General features: G+C 34.1%; 1 protein-coding gene and 1 pseudogene across 1 annotated transcript; both read right to left on the bottom strand.

The window, feature by feature from the left end:
* Positions 1–2,767: 2,767 nt before the first annotated feature.
* Positions 2,768–5,038, bottom strand: LOC125780342 (piggyBac transposable element-derived protein 4-like). The gene is made up of 2 exons (XM_049462555.1): positions 4,991–5,038; positions 2,768–4,877 (listed from the first exon to the last, which is right to left on the bottom strand). Exon 2 carries the CDS (start codon positions 4,863–4,865, stop codon positions 3,060–3,062), a length of 1,806 nt encoding a protein of 601 aa, XP_049318512.1. The 5' UTR covers positions 4,866–4,877; positions 4,991–5,038; the 3' UTR covers positions 2,768–3,059.
* Positions 5,039–13,493: 8,455 nt separating this feature from the next.
* LOC125777522 (uncharacterized) lies at positions 13,494–14,376 on the bottom strand (annotated as a pseudogene).
* Positions 14,377–20,342: the final 5,966 nt, after the last annotated feature.

The raw sequence follows: 20,342 nt of genomic DNA, 5'->3' as shown, positions 1-20,342 counted from the left end.
TTAGATTAGTAGTTCCTGAGATATGGTTTATGGTCCATAAGTGGGCGACGCCACGCCAATTTTCAATTTAAAAAAAAGCCTGGGTGCAGCTTACTTCCGCCATTTCTTCCGTAAAATTTATTGTTTCTGACGTTTTTTGTTATCCGGTTAACGCACTTTCAGTAATTTTCAATATAACCTTTGTATGGGAGGTGGGCGTGGTTATTATGCGATTTCTTCCATTTTTGAACTGTATATGGAAATGTCGGAAGGAAACAACTCTATAGAGTTTGGTTGACATATCTTTAGTACTTTCCGAGATATGTACAAAAGACTTAGTAGGGGGCGGGGCCACGCCCACTTTTCCAAACAAGTTACGTCCAAATATGCCCCTCTCTAATGCGATCCTTTGTACTTTAATGTCTTTATTTTACGGCTTAGTTATGATACTTTATAAGTTTTCGGTTTTCGCCATTTTGTGGGCGTGGCGGTGGGCCGATTTTGCCCAACATCGAACTTAACCTTCGTATGGATCCAAGGAAAACGTTTACCAAGTCGCATCATGATATCTCAATTTTTACTGAAGTTACTGCTGACTTTTTTTAGTTTTTGGACTTACAAACGACCGTTATGTGAACAAAACTATAATACTCTTCTTAGCAACTTTGTTGCGAGAGTATAAAAAGATAGCTCGAAAAGGTAAAATTTAATCCGAAATTACACGCAGCAAAGTGCATCGCGTTCAGTTTTACATACAGTGGAGTAAAAATAATTGTAAGCAGTTAATTAGGGGTTTAATGCGGCCGTATATCTAACGGGTGATTCAAGAAGTGGTACTTTTCAACTACAGAGCATACTTTTCACAACATCATCATCAACTAAACCACGATGCAGAAGATACGACTTTTATGATCCAAATGTTGTTCAGCGTTTAAGCCCATTTCTGACTCAATGGATATGTAAACAGCAAGTATCCGCTTTTGAGACGAAAATTCAAGTGCTGTCCTTTTATCAGGAAAAAAATAACGGTTTGGTGTGGTTGTAAACTGGTGGAATCATAGGTTCATATTTCTCAAAAAATTATGTTGGCGAGAACGTAAAGGTCATGATAACCGAGTATTTGATGCTTGAAATTGAAGCTCGTGATCTCAGCGATATTTGGTTTCAACCCGATGGCGCCATTTCATACATATCGCATTAATCAATGGATTTATTTAAGCCTTGGAGCCAAACATCATCATGTGTCATTCGCCAGTTACCAGTCGAAATGCTCGAACAAGACATGGAGTATAGCACATAAAAAATAAATTCCAAGCAATGTTGATGATGATGATGAAATATTTTGTATTACGTTAATACTTTTATATACTTTTTTATAAACAAATTTCTTCTTCAAGCAAACTTTATTTTAATTCATACAAAGCTTTTCTTTTAATAAAAATTGGTCCCTTAATTTCAAAATGATACTCAACAAATAATATGTATTATTGCTACTATATTATCTCATATTTCGGTCTGGTTTAATTATTTGCTCTTATTAAATTTGACAAAGGACATTTTCTTTTGCTGTTGCAGATGTATTCTACTTTATCGATTGTCCAGTGAGAATTTCATGACATTTCATTGATTAGAAGTGAAATTATTGCGTTTTAAGTGTCAGTATGTTTGTGTTATCGGTGCTAAAATGAGCTTCGAACTAAGAGCCAACATTAAATTTTGTTTTAAAATTGGTAAAACTTGCATCGAAACATTTCAATTTATGAAACGATGATTGTCTATTCCGTAGCAGAGTGCACGAGTGGTTTCAACGTTTTCAAAGAGGTCGTGAGGAAACTGTGGGTGAATTCATCAAAAATAAACCAAAATCATCATTGAAATTCTTGGAAATGGAATTGAACATCTCCAAAACATTGATTTATCGCATTTTGACCGAACATTTGGGTTTACGAAAGGTGTTTTCACGGTTTGTTCCGCACAAATTGACTGAAGATCAAAAATTGTTCATAGCTCAACATACGAAGGACGATTATTTGACCAAAAATCACATTTTAACCATTAACCACTCTTCGTATTCACCTGATGTGGCAATGCTGGATCGGAAAAACGCAATGCTGAAACACTCGTTCGACATGCTTTTGGACCATGCAAAACGCTGTATTGCAGCAGAAGGAGACTATTTTGAATAAAATAAATTGATTTTGCCGAAAAAAACATTTGTTTTATAGTCCTGTTTACTGTGGAACGCGCCTTGAATAACTTAACGGTTAAGAAAATTCGAATTTTAAACGAAATAAATGTCATATACTCGTTTATAATTTATGTATATACAATTCTTATAAATCTATTACATTCGTTTTTTTTACCTCACTAAGTTTTGGATAATACGTACAACCGTAAGGTGAACCAAATTATTATACTCTGTAGCAACATGTTGCAAGAGTTTAAAAACTTCTTACAAGTACCACAACTTTAAAGCGAGCAAATTTGAGCTGCTGCTTTCTCTGCATCCGGAAGTGATTTTAATCTTGTAAGTTCAAACGGATTATAGCTGAAAAAATTCATCACTTTTTTTGATAATTTTGACACATTTCCAGCTTCTACCTAAGCCAATGAGAAGCTTGTACTCTTACGAGATTCTACATAGTGCTTCACTTAAACTTTCTGTATACAAATATAAGCAGTTCGCTGTATTCACATACCTAAACCAGTGCTTTCATCTTAACCCTAGAAGGTCATCGCTGTTTTTATAACGTAAAGGTCATCCCTCGTCGATTCGACGACGGCATTACTCAAAGTCCTTAATATATTATCCTACCTATCAAAACCTACTAAAATCAATATATTCACATTACCTGGTTTATATATCTTCTAAATAAAACAATATCAAACAGTTTTTCTTAAATCTTTTATTAAATAAATAAAATTTTCACAGCTCTGATTCATTCGGCTTTTGTACAAAATGCAAACTACGAAACTTAAAAAAACTAAACAATTAGTAACATATTTTCACTGAATGGTATTTTTTCATAAAGATAATACTATTAACTGAAAACATAAAATACTTTACGGAATGAAAGTTCTCATTTTGTACAAGAGGCACAAAGTTCTATTTTATGCTCCCCACAAAGACTTTTTTTACATTTTGCACAAAATGATTTCGTCATCCGTCTCTTAGCAGGCGGACAAATTGCGCAAATCTTTCTCTTTTTTGTTACATTTTTTTGGCGGTTAGTATCTGTGGCATTTTCATCAAAAGAAACACAACTTTCAATATTTGATCGCAACGACGTAGACAATGCTGGTACTTCAAGTCTGTTTGTCAAATTACTTTGAATAAGGGCAGAATGTAATTTTTTCATAAAAGCAGAACGACTGAGAGGTTTTTTATTTATTTGAAATGCGTTGTGTGAATAAATAACGTAGCTGTTAATAAAAGCCATATTCAATATACCAAAAAATTGACACATTGGCCATCGGTTGGTTTTGCGTGAACAGCTCATGACACTACACATTTGGTCAAAGGTATCAACGCCTCCTTTCATTTTGTTGTAAAATTCGATCATGTAGGGTTTATTTGATTTGGGGTTTACTGCTCCTTCCTCATTACAGGATGATAATAAATATATTACCTTACTCGGCTTCGGCTTATATGATAGAAGCGTCAGCTCATTATCATAGCAAAACATTGACGTATTACACTTACGACCTTTTACATTTTTCATTTCACTCGGAATTTCTCGCTTATTAGAACGTAGAGTTCCAACCATTGTTAGCTTATATGGTTCGCATAACAGTGATTTAGCAAGAGGAATCGAACTAAACCAGTTGTCCATTGTAACGTTTCTATTTGAACCATGTACAGTTTTAGTCAACTCTTTTACGTAGTACTCACCAAGTGGAAAGGTTGTTTTGTTTGATCCTTTTCCCAAATACGGCATAGCATCAACCATGTACTTTGTACCGCTATCACATATCATCACCATTTTGAGTCCATATTTTGCTGGCTTGTTTGGAATGTACATCCGGAAGCTACATTTTCCCCTGAACGCCAGTAGTTGCTCGTCAATCGTAAGGTATTCTCCAGGCGTATAATTTTCCCGGCACTTTTGAATGAACATCTCCCAAATTTTTCTAATGGGGGCAAATTTGTCTTCAACTATTTGAAGGCGTGCAGATTTATCGTCGAATCGAAGACACGACATAAGAAATTTGAACCTTGCTTTTGTCATTATCGAAATATATGTTATTCTACCATAAGATCTGTCAAACAATTCATCTGCAGACAGGTGCTGATCTTCCTTGACTGCTGTTAGTACCAAGAGTCCAATTAAGGCAGAAATTTCATTTGAACAAGTTACTTTTCTTTGAGCTTCATCTGCAGTTGCAAGTAAGATGGACTGCCGATTAGCAATTTCAATGTTTGTCCATTGAACAATTTCTTCCACGATCTCTGGTGTAATGAACATTTGGAAGCATTTCAGTGGGTCTGTTATATTTTTGCAGTGGTGTGTTGGTCCTCGAGCTTTATGTACTACATTTAGACCATAACGATAAGATTTTCCCTTTTTTGTTGACCACTTATGTTTATTTTTGCCCCGTAAAATAGATTTATTAAAATTAATTATATTTGACTTGGCTCTCAATAAATGTAAAGGTATGTTATCTTCATCTAGGTCAGTTGATTCTTCTGAAGAACTTGCATCCCCTAAGCTTTCGTTTTCTTCGATTTCTGCATCAGATTCTAGTTCGCTGTTGTCTAACTCATCGTCAGTTCTTTCTTCTGAAGAACTTGCATGCCCTAACTCATCGTCTAATCCATTCTCGTCGTCGCTCATTGCAAGAAATTTTTCAATTTCTTCGTCAATATAAATTTTGCTGCCACTCATCTTGTATTACAACTATACAAACCAAACAGATAAATAAACAAGAAAAATAACTTCGGAACGAAAAACTCACACAAAGTTCATCGTTCGTCTTTTCGACTACGCCTGTTTAAAAAATAGATACTTACACAGATCGTACGAAGCCAACCAATTGCAAACATGAACAGCTCAACAGCGACTAACGCTGTAAAAAAAATAGGCACTGTACAAACAATGGAACAGTGCGATAACGGTAAAATAAACACTCGCGTCGTCGAAACGACGAGGCATGACTTTCCAGGGTTAAATGTCGCTTTTGAACACAGTCTAAATCACCGTACCGTCATCTCGGAAAGGACAAACTCGGGCTTACACAGTCGCTCGTTGGAAAATGCATAAATGCCGTGATAAATTAAATATTCGGTGCGTAAAGGAATAAAGCTTTTTTAAATATGTGAATATGTATTTATTCTCTTCTATGGATTCTCAGTGTGTTTTCAAAAAATAACGTCATTTTCCAAAATTTAGTTAGTGTTTATTAGAGAAAAGTCTTATATATGTGTAAAATACAAACGGTTTGTTATAGCTTACGTTTATTCAATACCGACCTCCCGTGTTGACTGTTATAGCCTGATATCTCTCATGGTAACTTGTGGTTAAATTTCCCACATATTCCGCTGGAAGGTACCTCCAGGTATATTGGAATGAAATGGCGTTTTTTTTATTGTGATCACCAATCTAAAGTAGCATATGGTTTTCTTGCTTCCATTGAATACAGAGTCTGTTTTTATATAATATTTCGGATCTTTGTCTTTTTGAAGTGTCCAATAATGGTTATTCTTGGTGTAGAACATTTCAGCAGACTTAAGAAAACCCTTTATATACAATTTTATCATTCTAATGGCATTCAGGTTATCTGTAAAGCACTTAAAAACAACAAGTCCATGAGCCGAGAAACACTAATAAACCCGTACCTTTTTGTGAGTGCTTTACACTTATTTGAATAATTGTTTCGAATTTTCTAACTAAGCACGTCTCAAATGGTTGAACAATATAAACGTTGACTCAACTGTAAGTATAATATTTCTTCAATCGCTTTTTATGTTTTCCTGTGCCAAATGTAATGTTGTTTCAGTATGTGTTTCTGAAAGATGTGTGAATATAATGCTGTTGCGTTTGACACCAGATTTCTGAAATCTGTCCCGTATTGTATTTAGAGATATGTGTATCTAATAACTATTTGTAATAATTGAAAATAAGCAGTCTACAGGTTCTTCTAAAAAAAAAAACTAAAACGGCAACTCATCTCTATTGCTCCAATTAATTTTAATTTTTTATTTAAATCTGTTTGCAACAGACACCTTTCATCATTTGAAGTATATGATTTTATCATTTAGAATTCAATTCTTCTACAGCGGATACTGTGATCAAATTGAAAGGTGAATTTTTAATTTATAAGTAAGTGGTAGTGCTGTTAGTGATATCTCTTCTAAAGTTCACGTCAAAATATTCATTAGTATTTGAGGCTCTAAAAGTGAATTATTCGTTTTTACTATGTCTGAATTTATTGAACAAAGAAGTGCGATAATGCACCATCTCATACGGTATATTGTGCCGAACCACCGCATTCACCTGATTTACCTTCGTGTAACTTCTGGCTGTTCAGAAAATTCACATGACCACTCCGAGGACACCGTTTTGACTTAATTGAGGATATAAAATCTGAATCGAAGAAAGTTCTGATGGTCATCGCGACAGAGGATTTTTCCAAGTGCTAAGATGACTGAAAAATTCGTTGGCATAAGTGTACTGCAGGCGGGGGGCTTACTTTGAAGGGGATGAAATTGACAAAATTCGGCTTTTAATTTGAACATCGTTAATAAATAACAAGCACAGAATCGTGCCAAGATAGCTACCTCGGGGACTATTTGAAAAGACACTAATTGATTGTTCTCATTTTTTTATTTTATTTCTGCTGAAAGGTGCGGTTACATGAAAATTGCAACAAAACAGAGTTAGGCTGCTAAAATGTTGTTTTTATAGTATGTATTTGTCACACAACACAGTCACGCAGTCTAATGGCACCAAAAGAAAACAAATTTAAAATAATTTTTTATTGAGAAACTATTGAAAATAAACAATTAAATGGTTTTCGAACCACAGTTTAAGGTAAAAATGAGAAAAACTGCTTTACTTAGCTTATTAGAACTTGAAAAAGTAGACTTTTTTTTAATTTAGATGGCCCTTATTGCTTTCAATAATATTATACCGATTTGTGGAAAAATGAGCTACATATATGTGTCCACCATAGACCAGAAGATGAAATCATGGTGTGAGCTGCCATCATGTTTTATGGAGAAATTTACTTGATTGTTATCGATCGGACGATGAACGGCGATCGCTTCAAAACATTGTTGGAATCCGTATTTCCAATATTAAGTGATCTCTATGGACCTATTTGTTGGATTTTTGAACAGGACAATGCTCCTATTCATAACCTCCTTCGAGTAGTAAAGTCATTTATTTCGAATCAAGACGTTAATGTTATGACCTGGCGAAATTTTCTTGACCTACATAGATTGCCTTTATCATTCGATGAAGGACCGCCTATATGAAGCTATTACTAAGAAAGGAGGCAGTAGTCCTTACTGAAATTAAATTTTTTTGTTTCTAATAAATTAAGTAATTACACGAACTAGAAATTTAAGTTAAGAAATAATAATTTTCCTAAACAAATTTAAAAGTCTAAGTGCATCTATTCTAATGACTAAGAAAAATGCACCTTTTTTTAAGTAGCTTTAATAAATGTTTGAAAATACACAATTTTGTTAAGTTGATATAATCATTTGAATATTATATTTAAAGTATCATTAACTACCCAATTTTTAAGCATATCTACTTTTTTTCAATCATCAATAAAATAGTAAATATTAAAACAATTGTAATGCAAGTAAACGAGCGTCTAACCTAATGACCAGCAGTGTAAATAACCCAATAGAGAAAGATTTGGCGTTATTTAAAGCTCTTCCACGGTTCGATGGAAACAAGGCCCAAATATATACCCAGGATATCACATGTATGGATAGAATAATAGAATGCATTCGGCAACAGACATCTAAACAAACCACAACCCAAGGATGAAATTCTTTTCAATAATACATATGTATACCCTTAAACAAATTACTCGAACTTAAAGACTTCAATTATATTCCAGTGGTGTGTGATGAATATGTTTATGATCTCATCTAGCTTAATATATAATATTTATTACATTTTAAGTTAATTTCTTTATATTTCGTTCGATTTTATATAGCTAGTAACAGCATAATAATCAGTTTCGGTTAACTATAGATTTAAAAGCATCTGTAACGGTATATTAAATAGACTATGCGTAATAAATTAATAACTTCAGATTAAATTAAAATTAAAGCAGTTCTGCTATATTTTTATATCCTGAACAGGGTATATTAAGTTTGTCACGAAGTTTGTAACACCCAGAAGGAAGCGTCGGAGACCCTATAAAGTGTATATATAAATGATCAGTATGTTGAGCAGAGTTGATTTAGCCATGACCGTCTGTCCGTTTGTCTGTCTGTATATGTATATACGAACTAGTCTCCCAGTTTTTGTGATATCGTTTTTAAATTTTGCAAATGTCATTTTCTCTTCAAGAAGCTGCTTATTTGTCGGAACTGCCGATATCGGACCACTATAGCATATAGCTGCCATACAAACTGAACGATCGGAATCAAGTTCTTGTATGGAAAACTTTCACATTTGACAAGATATATTCACGAAATTTGGTATAGATTATTTTCTAAGGCAACAATGTAATCTCCGAAGAAATTGTTCAGATCGGATTACTATAGCATATAGCTGCCATACAAACTGAACGATCGGAAAAAGTTCTTATATGGAAAACTCTTGCATTTGACCAGATATATTCACGAAATTTGGTATAGATTATTTTCTGAAGCAACAATGTTTTCGCCGAAAAAATTTTTCAGATCGGTTAACTATATCATGTAGCTGCCATACAAACTGAGTGATCGGAATTATATGTTTGCCTACGAAACTTCCTCATTTAACGATATATAACAATATCGATAATGTAATATCGAAAGAAATTGTTCAGATCGGCTCACTATAGCATATAGCTGCCATACAAACCGAACGATCGGAATCAAGGGCTTGTGTGGAACATTTTCGCATTTGACGTGGTATCTTCACGGATCTCCGCAAAAATTGTTCAGATCGGATTATTATAGCATATAGCTTCCATATGAACTGAACGTAGTTACTAAAAGAAATACACCTGTGAAGGGTATATTAGCTTCGGTGCAGCCGAAGTTAACGTTTTTTCTTTTTTTTTTTTTTTTATTCTCCATTAAGATCCATACAATGTTTACATGCGTTAGAACCAATTGTCGAAGCACTTTTAGCCTTCTGATTGATTCTGAAGTTAAGACTTTACGGTGGACTACTCTTCAAACCGATGCTTTAAGTGCTCAAAAATGAAGTTGTTTCAGTCGATCTGGCATTGTCCTGGTGAAGACTTAACCGTCTTTGACGGTTGGTTTTCCTGATTACTTGAAAGACAACTGGCTAAAAAATGTACCACTCAGAATTTACTGTTATGCGTTTTTCTAACAGCATGACAGCGAGAGGCTCAGTTTTTCCATAAAAACGGTCAATCTGTTTCTGAAACTTTTAAAACATAATGCTGCAAAAATTTGTTGACCTTTAGGAAATTATTGGGCTCAAGTCGTTAAACGAAAGATGGAGTCTTAATAAAAAAAACTTAGGTTTATTACCTAATGTCGGTACGGGTGAAGCTGATTACTCACTCCTTTGCTATATTGCACTATGGTCTGAAATTCAAATTTTTTGGCATAAATTAGAAGGAGTGGTACTAGGCCATTGAAATTTCGCATACAGGTTATATATGACTTAGTTAAGAAAAATTCTAAGAATGGATGAAATCGGTCATTCTCCAGGGGTACCTCCCTTGGACCTATAGTAAAAATGTTTGAATTTCAGCTCCAAAAATTGCGATATCTTCACGAAAATTGGTAAATATGTTATTCTTATAATACGCATCAACGATACCAAAAATATTTGAAATCGGCCACTCCTAGGGACTCTCCCTCCCTTGGACCTATAGTAAAAATTTGGTTTCATAAAATGAAAAATTTGCATATGATAGGCAAAAGTGGTCAAATAATTTTATTATCCAAATATTTGTACATATCGCTCATTTGCTGCAAGACCGGCATAAGTCAAAAAAATCGATTTTCCAGAAAACGCGTTAAAAGTTTTCAACTGACTCCAACCTTACACGGAAAACAGGAAATATATTCTCTTCTCAAACGGAGCATATAAGAGGTATTCATATGAATTTTTCACTCAACATGAAGTATGATATAACGAACAATTCTGCAGCATTAACTCAAAAATCACGTTTTTTGATTTATGCCAGTCTTGCAGCAAATGAGCGATATGTTTTTACTGAAACAATTAGTTTTATAATAACATTGACTGTACATCTGAAATGAGAGAGAAGTTACAGAATTATTAAATTCACTTGAATATAATATAAAAAGTTATATGTACCAAGCAAATCATTCGAAATCACAGTATTCCGTATCTAAAACTAAAACGTTCTCCACAACGTCTGCTTCCGATATATCGGAATCAGGGTCTGAAGAATCCATTGCTCTATTGAAAACATCAGTCATATTATTTTTTCTTGTATTTTTTCTTGCATTTCTTTCACAAGAAAGATCACTTGCCAGCTTCCTCTTAAGCCGATCTTTTGCATCTGTGTAGCTAACCTTTGGTCGTCCTGCTTTACTTGAACAGGGTTTTTCAAAATCATTTTCAGAAATTTCAATAATAGTTGTTGCGGAAACCCACTGGGGGTATTTCCCTTTAAATCTATTAACCATACGATTACATTTTGAAAATTTTTGGCTAACATATGCTAATAAATTTTGTATTTTTTTCTTATTTCATCTTTTTTCTTTAAACTTAACTCAATAGTATAAATTTCTTTAAAAACCCAATCCAAAATAACATTAGTTTTGCGATCGCCCTCTATCCAAACTCCAAGCATTTCTTCGTGTTGGAATTTAAAGGTTGCTGAAAATTACAAATATACTTAAATGGGGCAAAAACGGGTCAATGTTACATACATGATTTTAAAGAACATACCCCAAACTTCCACCGAACATAAAAATCTGGAACAATACACACAACTTTCACTCCACAGAACACAGGTTAATACGAAATTTTCGGTTAAAAAAGCTATCAAACAAAACTCCACACTATACAGATATAACACAAAAAACCACATTTTTTTGTCATTAAGTTAAAAAATAGATACCTTTCTTATATTCTTCCATTATAAATTTATTTCTTTTTTTTTTCTTTTTGACTATTATCGAACAGCTGTTTTCTTACAATATTTTACTGAACTGTTTACAAGTTTGTTGTTGCTTCAGAAGCATCATGTTTTACAGCTCATATTTAGAACAGAGTTGCCATATCCAAATAATTTTTTGTATATTTTAGACCACTGAAATGTCTCAATTAATACTGCGTACCTATTTTTTTGAAATAAGAAAAAATAATTTTTGGATTTATGCCAAAAAATTTGAATTTCAGACCATAGTGTATTGGTATTACACACAGGTAAGAAAGAAGTGATTGAGTTTATAACCTAAGGATTTTATAATTTTCTATGTACACCTAGCCCTTTGGCCAACACAAAAAATTTTGCTACCTACACGTCCTCAAATTTAATAGTAAAATTCTCCGTTAGAATGATAAAATGTATATAAAGGGCTTGCCAAATCAATCTGGCAACTTGCTTGCTTTGTGATGGGCTTGTCCATCTTAAATGTGCTGGACTGACAGGTAGGTTATTGGATTCTATTCGCGGCGGTAAGGGCTTGCGCTGGTTTTGCTTAAAATGCAAACCAACAGAAATAGAATTGTTTAAAGTTTTTAATCAGGCGTGCAATGGTTTCAAGGAGATTGGTCGAGAGCTTGAAACCCTTACTGAAAAATTTAGGCATTATGAAACGATATTTCAATCATTTCAATGCCAAAATGTGTGGGAAGAGAATCCAAAACCTTTAGCTAAACGTAAACGTCCGTCTGATGAAGATACCACTGTATCTTCCTTAAAGAGATTGCCTCCACTCACTATTGACCTCATTAACCTTGCATCCCCTTGTCCTCAAGGAGAGAAGGTTCCGTCCGCTCCAGACACAGAGAAAACTGTTACTGAACACGGTAAGCGGAAAACTTCGCAAGATCCGCTTCCAAATACCTCCAAGTCAGCTAATAACAACTTAGTTGTAATACCACGGAAAAAGGCAATTTTTATCTCGAGACATGTTGCAGATACGACAGTCGACGATATAAAAAGTTACATCTCGTCGAAATTAAAAACGGAAGATACAGACATCCGTAAATTTAATTTCAAATACAACAGGGATATTTCGTCATTTAAAATCGACGTATCCGCTGACAATTTTCAACTGATACTTGATAACAGTGTTGCCAACCTCAATAAACTAAAAAACAAGGTAAAGAAAAAAGGCAGATTTCATAATTTTGTTCATATAATTAAATAATAAACAATTTTCTTAGTTACTAGAACAAAAATCAAAGTAAAATTATTTTTCAGTTTCAGTTTTCAATTGCCTCATCTTCAATATTTTCACACTCATTTTTATTTTTAAAATCATACATGTTTTTGTTGAATTTCTTCATGTGCTTTTCTGTGGCTTCGAATGAATAGCAATCAGTTATTTCGGATTTAGTGTGTAATACTCCTTTAATAGTTGTAGTCGATATTCTATTGCGTAATTTGGTTTTCATAATATTTATAGCAGAAAATAACCTTTCCACGGCGGCGCTGCTATGTGGTAGGCACAAAAGCTTTTTTACCAATTCACACAATGTAGGGAATGTTTGAGATTCGTCTCCATTTCTTAATTCTTGTACATGTTTCCAAAAGTCGATAATATCGGGAGTTTTTTTTTGATCGAAAGAAAAATCGACATTTCTTAACATTCGCTATTCTCTATCCAGTTCCGTTATATTATTTGGACAAATCTTTGGGAAGAAATAATGTAAATCTGCAATGGAAGGGAATTTCTTTTTTATTTCAGAATCCAGAATTGCTTTAGGATTTAGCATCTTCAGACATTTTAATGCTTGACGGTCTTTGTCGTCAAAAGGAAACCTTTTTAATATCTGTTTTGCAGCCTCGATATAAAACTCCTTACACTTTAAGTAGAAAATATTCAGCTGTTCTTCCTCTAGTTCTCCTAATTCTATCTTTCTTCTGATCAAATTTGGCACCATTCCACCAACGTATATACATATGTTGTATCGGTAAATGTTTCTGCTCACTCGAGAAGTCAGGGTTTAATATTTTAGTTTCTTTTGCGTGTAAAATATTTTGTGCTTCATTTTTTTCTCGTTCAGTGAGATTCAAATATTCAGCTTGTACAAAGCATTCCAAGATCGTTGTGTATGCGGTCAGTATTTGGTCGTATAGTAAATATAATTTCGGAGTCTCGGATTGCATTCCTTTATTGAGATCGGTAAATATAGGTAATGCAAATTTCAAAAACTTCAGGTACAACTCAGTTGTCGGTTCGAGAGCCTTGGAGAGAATTGATTGCGCAAAAAGTAATCTTGAAAATACAATTTTAAAGCTGGTAATTGCTCCAGAAGCCTATTTACTACCTCAATAAGCGACAACCATCTGGTTTGGTTAGGGTGGAGTAATTTGTGTGGTTTAATATTTGTGAATGCTTGAAATGTTTTGAAATCTCCAATACGTTTTGGTGAATTTTGTACATGATTATATACGTCTCTACAGAAATCTTTCACGTCCCTTGGCAATTTCTCACATGCGTATGATGCGCATAGGTTAAAAGAATGACAAATGCACTTCATAGTAAAAAGGTGAGGTATGTCATTTTTAAACAAAGTCACCAATGAATGTCTATCTCCAAACATAACGTTAGCGCCATCAGAAACAAAGCCTATCATGTTTGATTTGTAAGGAATATTTTTTTCAATAAAATATTCTACTATTTTGCCATACAACGCTGTTGCTGTACCATCTACGATTGGTATTAAAGTCAGAAATCTATCTTCAACGCTGAAATCTAATTTTACTATTCTAGCGAAAAGCGCTAAATGTTTTTATCGTAGATTTATCTGTGCTTTCGTCAACAAGTAATGCAAAGCAATTGTTCTGTAACATCTCTATTATATTTTCTTCAGCTGTCTGCCCAGTTACATTAACAATAATAGCTCTAGCTTTTGTGCGGCTTATAGATAATTGTTCGGCAATTTTCGAATCTGGACATACAGCGCAAATCAATTTATTCAAATGAGATGCTATGTTAAAAGACAGATTATGCTCAGCAATAAAGCAGGCTATTTTTACTTCACCCGCCTTAGCTGCAAATTTTGTATCTTGTGAGTTGGAAGCTGAGGTAAACATTGATGTCAGTTTTTGTTGTTTTTGTAACTTCAACTATTCTTCGCGTGTTTAGTTGAATCTTTGTGTCGTAGCAGTTCGTGTATGCCACATTTTCTGTCGCAATTACACGCAGAACAAAAGAAATAAGTCTTAAATTTAGTGCTTTTCTTTAACCAGCATTTGAACCTATCACCTTTTAACCACGAATTTACGAATTTCTGTTCATATTTCACATTTTTCTTCTTAGGAGGACTTTTTTCCAGTCGATGAATCACTACTCATTTTATCAAAAACTTTGTAATTATTATTTTTTCAAAATAGACGCCGCAATTCAAAGAAACTGTTCAAGGTGTTGTGACTTGTGACTATAAAACAATACCTACGCAATACAATGGCGTGTAGGCTACACGGTTGGCCATTTGGGGTCTTTGTGCGCGATTTCGAGCACAAACGCGATAAGCCCCCTGTAGTTATCCCTAAATTGCCAAGAAATCCCGTGATTACAACAAACTAATTAACAATAATTCGCTGAATATTTATTATCAAAATGTTAGAGGTCTTAATACAAAACTTGCTGATTTGTATTTAAATAGCGCTCATTGCAACTTTAAAATCATTGCCTTCACAGAAACTTGGCTAAAGCCTCACATTTTTGATAATGAAATATTGATCAGCGAATTCGAAATTTTTACATATGACCGGCTAAACAGAAAAAGAGGTGGTGTCTTGTGTGCTGTTCATTCTTCAATTCCATCTGAAGAAGTCGATGTTCCGCATGCAAACTTCATAGAATTTAAGTGCATTCGTATTTGCGCTAATAGGGGCCATATCTACTTAACTTTATCTTATATACCGCCTCACTCGGATATATCTGTATATATGCAACATGCTTCATTAATAAACAATGTTTTCTCGATGGCTAATAATCTGATTCCATTATTGTTTTGGGGGATTTCAATTTACCGTGCGTATCATGGAACTCTATTGATAATTACACCATTCCGATGAGTACTCGCTTATGTTTTTACGAGTTCTTACGAGTAGATAAATGTCGGAGTAGGGCCTTAACCAAATTAATTTAATTTCAAACGAGTTTGGTAAGATCTTAGATCTAGTTTATGTTGATAACACTTCAATGTTCTCCGTTGTCCGATGTGATCCTTTGGTTCGGTCAGAGGACCCGTATCACCCTGCTTTGGAAATTAACATCGAAATCTTGGCTAACTTTGCTAATAATAATACAAAAGACCTTTGTTTTCGGTTCAACTTTGCGAAAGCTAATTTTTAGAAGATTAATAACGAACTTTCTAAAGTAACTTGGCCAGACTACAGTGCAAATATTGAATTTAGTGCTTCCCACTTTAATGAAACTATTTTAAACTTATTCGAAAAATATGTTCCGAAGTGTGTTGTTACTCCAAAAATGAGTTCTAATTTATGGTTTTCGCAAGAATTATGTAAATTAAAAAATAGAAAATCTCGTGCTTTTAAACTAAAAAAAAACTGGTTTAGTTGCTGACTATTCAAAATATTTCAAATTGCGTCGACAATTCGCTGAACTTAACAAAATATGTTATAATAATTATATAAATAAAGTAAAAAATAATATTATACGTAATCCAAAATTGTTCAGTGGTTTCGTCAACTCCAAATGAAAGATTTCTAATTTTCCGTCCGCTATGAAATATAATTCTAGTATGTCTAGTGACAATCACAACATTTCTAATATGTTCGCTGAATTCTTTAAGTCCAATTACTCTCCAAAATCTCCAAAAATGTTCCGCATCAGCACAAGTTATGTCCGATTTCTGTCATTAATGCACCTACCATTTCCGAAGCAGGCGTCTTATATCAGTTAAATATGTTAGAACAATCATACAATTATGGCCCTCATGCTTTCTTAAGAAATGTGCCAAATATACATATATACCTACCCCTAACAAAACTATTTAATTCATCTCTTATGCAAGGCTTACATTAGAGTTTATTTAGGTCATCTATTGAAAACTATAGGGGAATAGCAAAGCAAAAATTTTTTTCACTCAATTTTGAGGTCGTTAAAAAATAAAAGAAATAGTCATTTTTTTTTTTTGTTTGATCTCAATTTGAATTGCGCGCCAAAAAACAATGGAGCAACTTTGACTATAAAAAGTTAACAGATATTCTTATTTTGGTCTATATTATGATATTCTAAAGTTTGGTCAAAATCGGAGAACCACGGGTACAAAACCATGTCGCCAATTGATGGAATGGCCCATATATAAATAAACTCAGTACTCAATGGATTCAAGAAAACTATATGTTACTTTTGATTGGCGAACACAATCATGAAACGTCATTCAAAAAGAGATGAGTTCACTTTACCATCAATAAGAGATATCATTCGACTGGTCCAACATACCTTGAGTATGTTTTCTATAACATATGTGGGAAATTTAGCCTCAAGTTGCCTTGAGGGATGTCAGGCTCTAATAGGCAAATGAATTATATACATATATAAAAATTTTCTCAGTAGCCAATAACTAGATATTGGAAAATGAAAATTTTTATTTTTGAACGCACATTAAATACCGTGTAGAGAATAAATGCATATTCAAACATTTATACAAAGTTGCACTCCTTTGCGAACCGAATATTTAATTTAGGAGAAGTGAGTAACATGGCAAGTTTGGCATTTGCCAGAGTGCGACATTTATAATTATCTGCAAAGTAGGAGTAGCAGCTGTTATAATGTGCTTCCGCAGCGCCATGGTAGGGGTCTTGCGCTTACTGAATGAGCCCGCGTTTGTCCATTTAAAGTGTGAGCACTGTATAAAGTAACGGGTGATTTTTTTGAGGTTAGGATTTTCATGCATTAGTATTTGACAGATCACGTGGGATTTCAGACATGGTGTCAAAGAGAAAGATGCTCAGTATGCTTTGACATTTCATCATGAATAGACTTACTAACGAGCAACGCTTGCAAATCATTGAATTTTATTACCAAAATCAGTGTTCGGTTCGAAATGTGTTTCGCGCGCGTGTTTTGTTCAGCGATGAGGCTCATTTCTGGTTGAATGGCTACGTAAATAAGCAAAATTGCCGCATTTGGGGTGAAGAGCAACCAGAAGCCGTTCAAGAACTGCCCATGCATCCCGAAAAATGCACTGTTTGGTGTGGTTTGTACGCTGGTGGAATCATTGGACCGTATTTTTTCAAAGATGCTGTTGGACGCAACGTTACGGTGAATGGCGATCGCTATCGTTCGATGCTAACAAACTTTTTGTTGCCAAAAATGGAAGAACTGAACTTGGTTGACATGTGGTTTCAACAAGATGGCGCTACATGCCACACAGCTCGCGATTCTATGGCCATTTTGAGGGAAAACTTCGGACAACAATTCATCTCAAGAAATGGACCCGTAAGTTGGCCACCAAGATCATGCGATTTAACGCCTTTAGACTATTTTTTGTGGGGCTACGTCAAGTCTAAAGTCTACAGAAATAAGCCAGCAACTATTCCAGCTTTGGAAGACAACATTTCCGAAGAAATTCGGGCTATTCCGGCCGAAATGCTCGAAAAAGTTGCCCAAAATTGGACTTTCCGAATGGACCACCTAAGACGCAGCCGCGGTCAACATTTAAATGAAATTATCTTCAAAAAGTAAATGTCATGAACCAATCTAACGTTTCAAATAAAGAACCGATGAGATTTTGCAAATTTTATGCATTAAAAATTTTATGCATTTAAAAAAAGTTATCCCGCTCATAACAAATCACCCTTTACATATGTGAATGCCTATTGCTGCTTATACTAGTATACAGATCTCACAATTGTTTAAGTGAAGCATTATTTAAAACTTCGTAAGGGTACAAGCTCGTTATGGATTAAGGGTGGTTTTAAAAAAGACTGTCAAACAAATGAAAATTTTTTTAGCCATAAACCGTTTGAACATACATGAGCAAAATCAGTTACAGACGCAGAGAAGATGGTATGCTCAAATTTGTACCCTTTTAAGCTGTGGTGCTTGTAATTAATTTTAATATTCCAGCAACATGTTGTTACAGAGTTTTATAGTTTAGTTCATCTAATGGTTATCTATACTAATATTATAAAGCTGAAGAGTTTGTTTGTTTGAACGCGCTAATCTCCGAAACTGCTGATTCGAATTGAATAATTCTTTTCTTGTTGGATAGTGCATTTATCGAGGAAGGCTATAGGCTATATAGCATCACGATGCGACCAATAGGAGCGAAGAAACAGTGGCAAACGTTTAAAAAACTGGGGAAATTATTTATTTTTGAAGGCTTCCGTTCCTTGCGCTGCGAAAGCGGTTCAAGATACACAAAAGTTATGTATGAAAGAATTATTTCTCTTTTAATGATCTAAAAAAAGTCCGTTTTTGTGATAACTAATTTGGTCGAAATTATTTGTTAGAGTTGTATTAACATAATAATATTAATTTTTCTATATTTATTGTTATTTTCTTCTGTCGTTACATGCAGTATAAAACTATTCAAATTTTTGAGGTAATCCGTAATTTTTGTGGTTAGCAGTCATTTTATTATTTTAGATCTTACTCGCTGATGTTAATTCTTACTCTGCTTTTCTTAGAAAATGCCACGGAAGCGGAAATCTGGTATATCCAAAATGGCATGGTAGTTTTATTGACTGGTGATTTCCGTCAAACCCTCCCAGTGATTCAGAGGGGGACACCAGCAGATGAAATTCAAGCGTGAATTAAATCATCACGCTTATGGTCGACAGTTGAAAAACTCCACCTGAAAACGAATATATATGAGAGTGCATCTTCATAATGACGTGGATTCAGGATCAGAAATGTTGTTGAAAATTGGTGATGGTTGTTTAGATGTTGACGTTGAAGGCTACACATTACTGTCAAGAGAATTTTGTAATTTAGTAGAAAGTGATGTGGATTTCATTGCTAATGTTTTTCCAGAATTGCGACAAAATTTGTATAGTGATCAGTGGCTGTGTGCAAGAGCAATATTAGCACCAAGAAATGAAATTGTTAATAGGATCAACACTGATATTTTAAAAGAGGTTCAGGGAAAAATTAAGGAATATTTGTCAATGGATTTGTCAATTATAAATATGGAACTAAGTACTTCATATCCTGTGGAGTTTTTAAATTCACTGGAACTATCGGGTGTACCATCACATAAACTTCAATTGAAACTAAATGTACCAGTAATGCTTATGCGAAATCTAGATGCTCCTCTGCTATGTAATGGAACAAAGCTTCGGATAACAAAATTGGGACAGAACATACTTGGTGCTACTATTTTAACAGGTGTCGGTAGGGGAAATAGTGTTATAATACCTCGGATATCAATTGTTCCCACTGACTTTCCATTCAAATTTAAAAGGGTTCAGTTTTTCGTCAAGCTTAGCTTTGCTGTTACTATAAAGAAGGCACAAGGACAAGCATTACAGCAGGAGTGCATTTAGAAAACCCATGCTTCTCTCATGGTCAACTTTATGTAGCCTGTTCACGTGTATCTAATGCCCAGAATATATACATATTTGCACCCGACGGGAAAACTTATAACATGGTCTACAAAAATATCCTAGATTAACACTTTGTGTTTTATTTTTTTAAATTGTTAGAATTTAGAATTATTTATTTTTGTTACCGTGAAATATATTTTAACATTTTTTGTTGCATTTCAATACGCATATTTTAAGGTGTTGAAACTTCATTGTCTGCAGTAATTTTTAAAAATTGTTGATCTCAGCCAAGCAATAAAATTTAGTTAGCATTTTGACTATTTCTATTATTATACCCTTACCCTTTATCTCTCATACTTATTTAATGGCTTCATTGCGGGCGAAGCCGCGTGTAAAGAGCTAGTACATACATAAAAAAGTGACTATATATCTGTCTGTCTGTCCGTCCGTCTGTAATTTCAACCAAATTTTGGTGTGTGGCATTCCTTGGATCTTGGATCACCCTTTTTAAGTACACTACTATGAACACAACATTG

This window comes from Bactrocera dorsalis, chromosome 1 (genome assembly GCF_023373825.1).
Source record: "Bactrocera dorsalis isolate Fly_Bdor chromosome 1, ASM2337382v1, whole genome shotgun sequence".
NCBI lineage: Eukaryota > Metazoa > Arthropoda > Insecta > Diptera > Tephritidae > Bactrocera > Bactrocera dorsalis.
Note: the sequence above shows the minus strand (reverse complement) of the source record. Positions and strands in the feature narration are given on the sequence as shown.

Bases quoted from the DNA above. Each gene is read 5' to 3' on its own strand.
- LOC125780342 (XM_049462555.1), bottom strand. From the start codon at position 4,865: ATGAGTGGCAGCAAAATTTATATTGACGAAGAAATTGAAAAATTTCTT.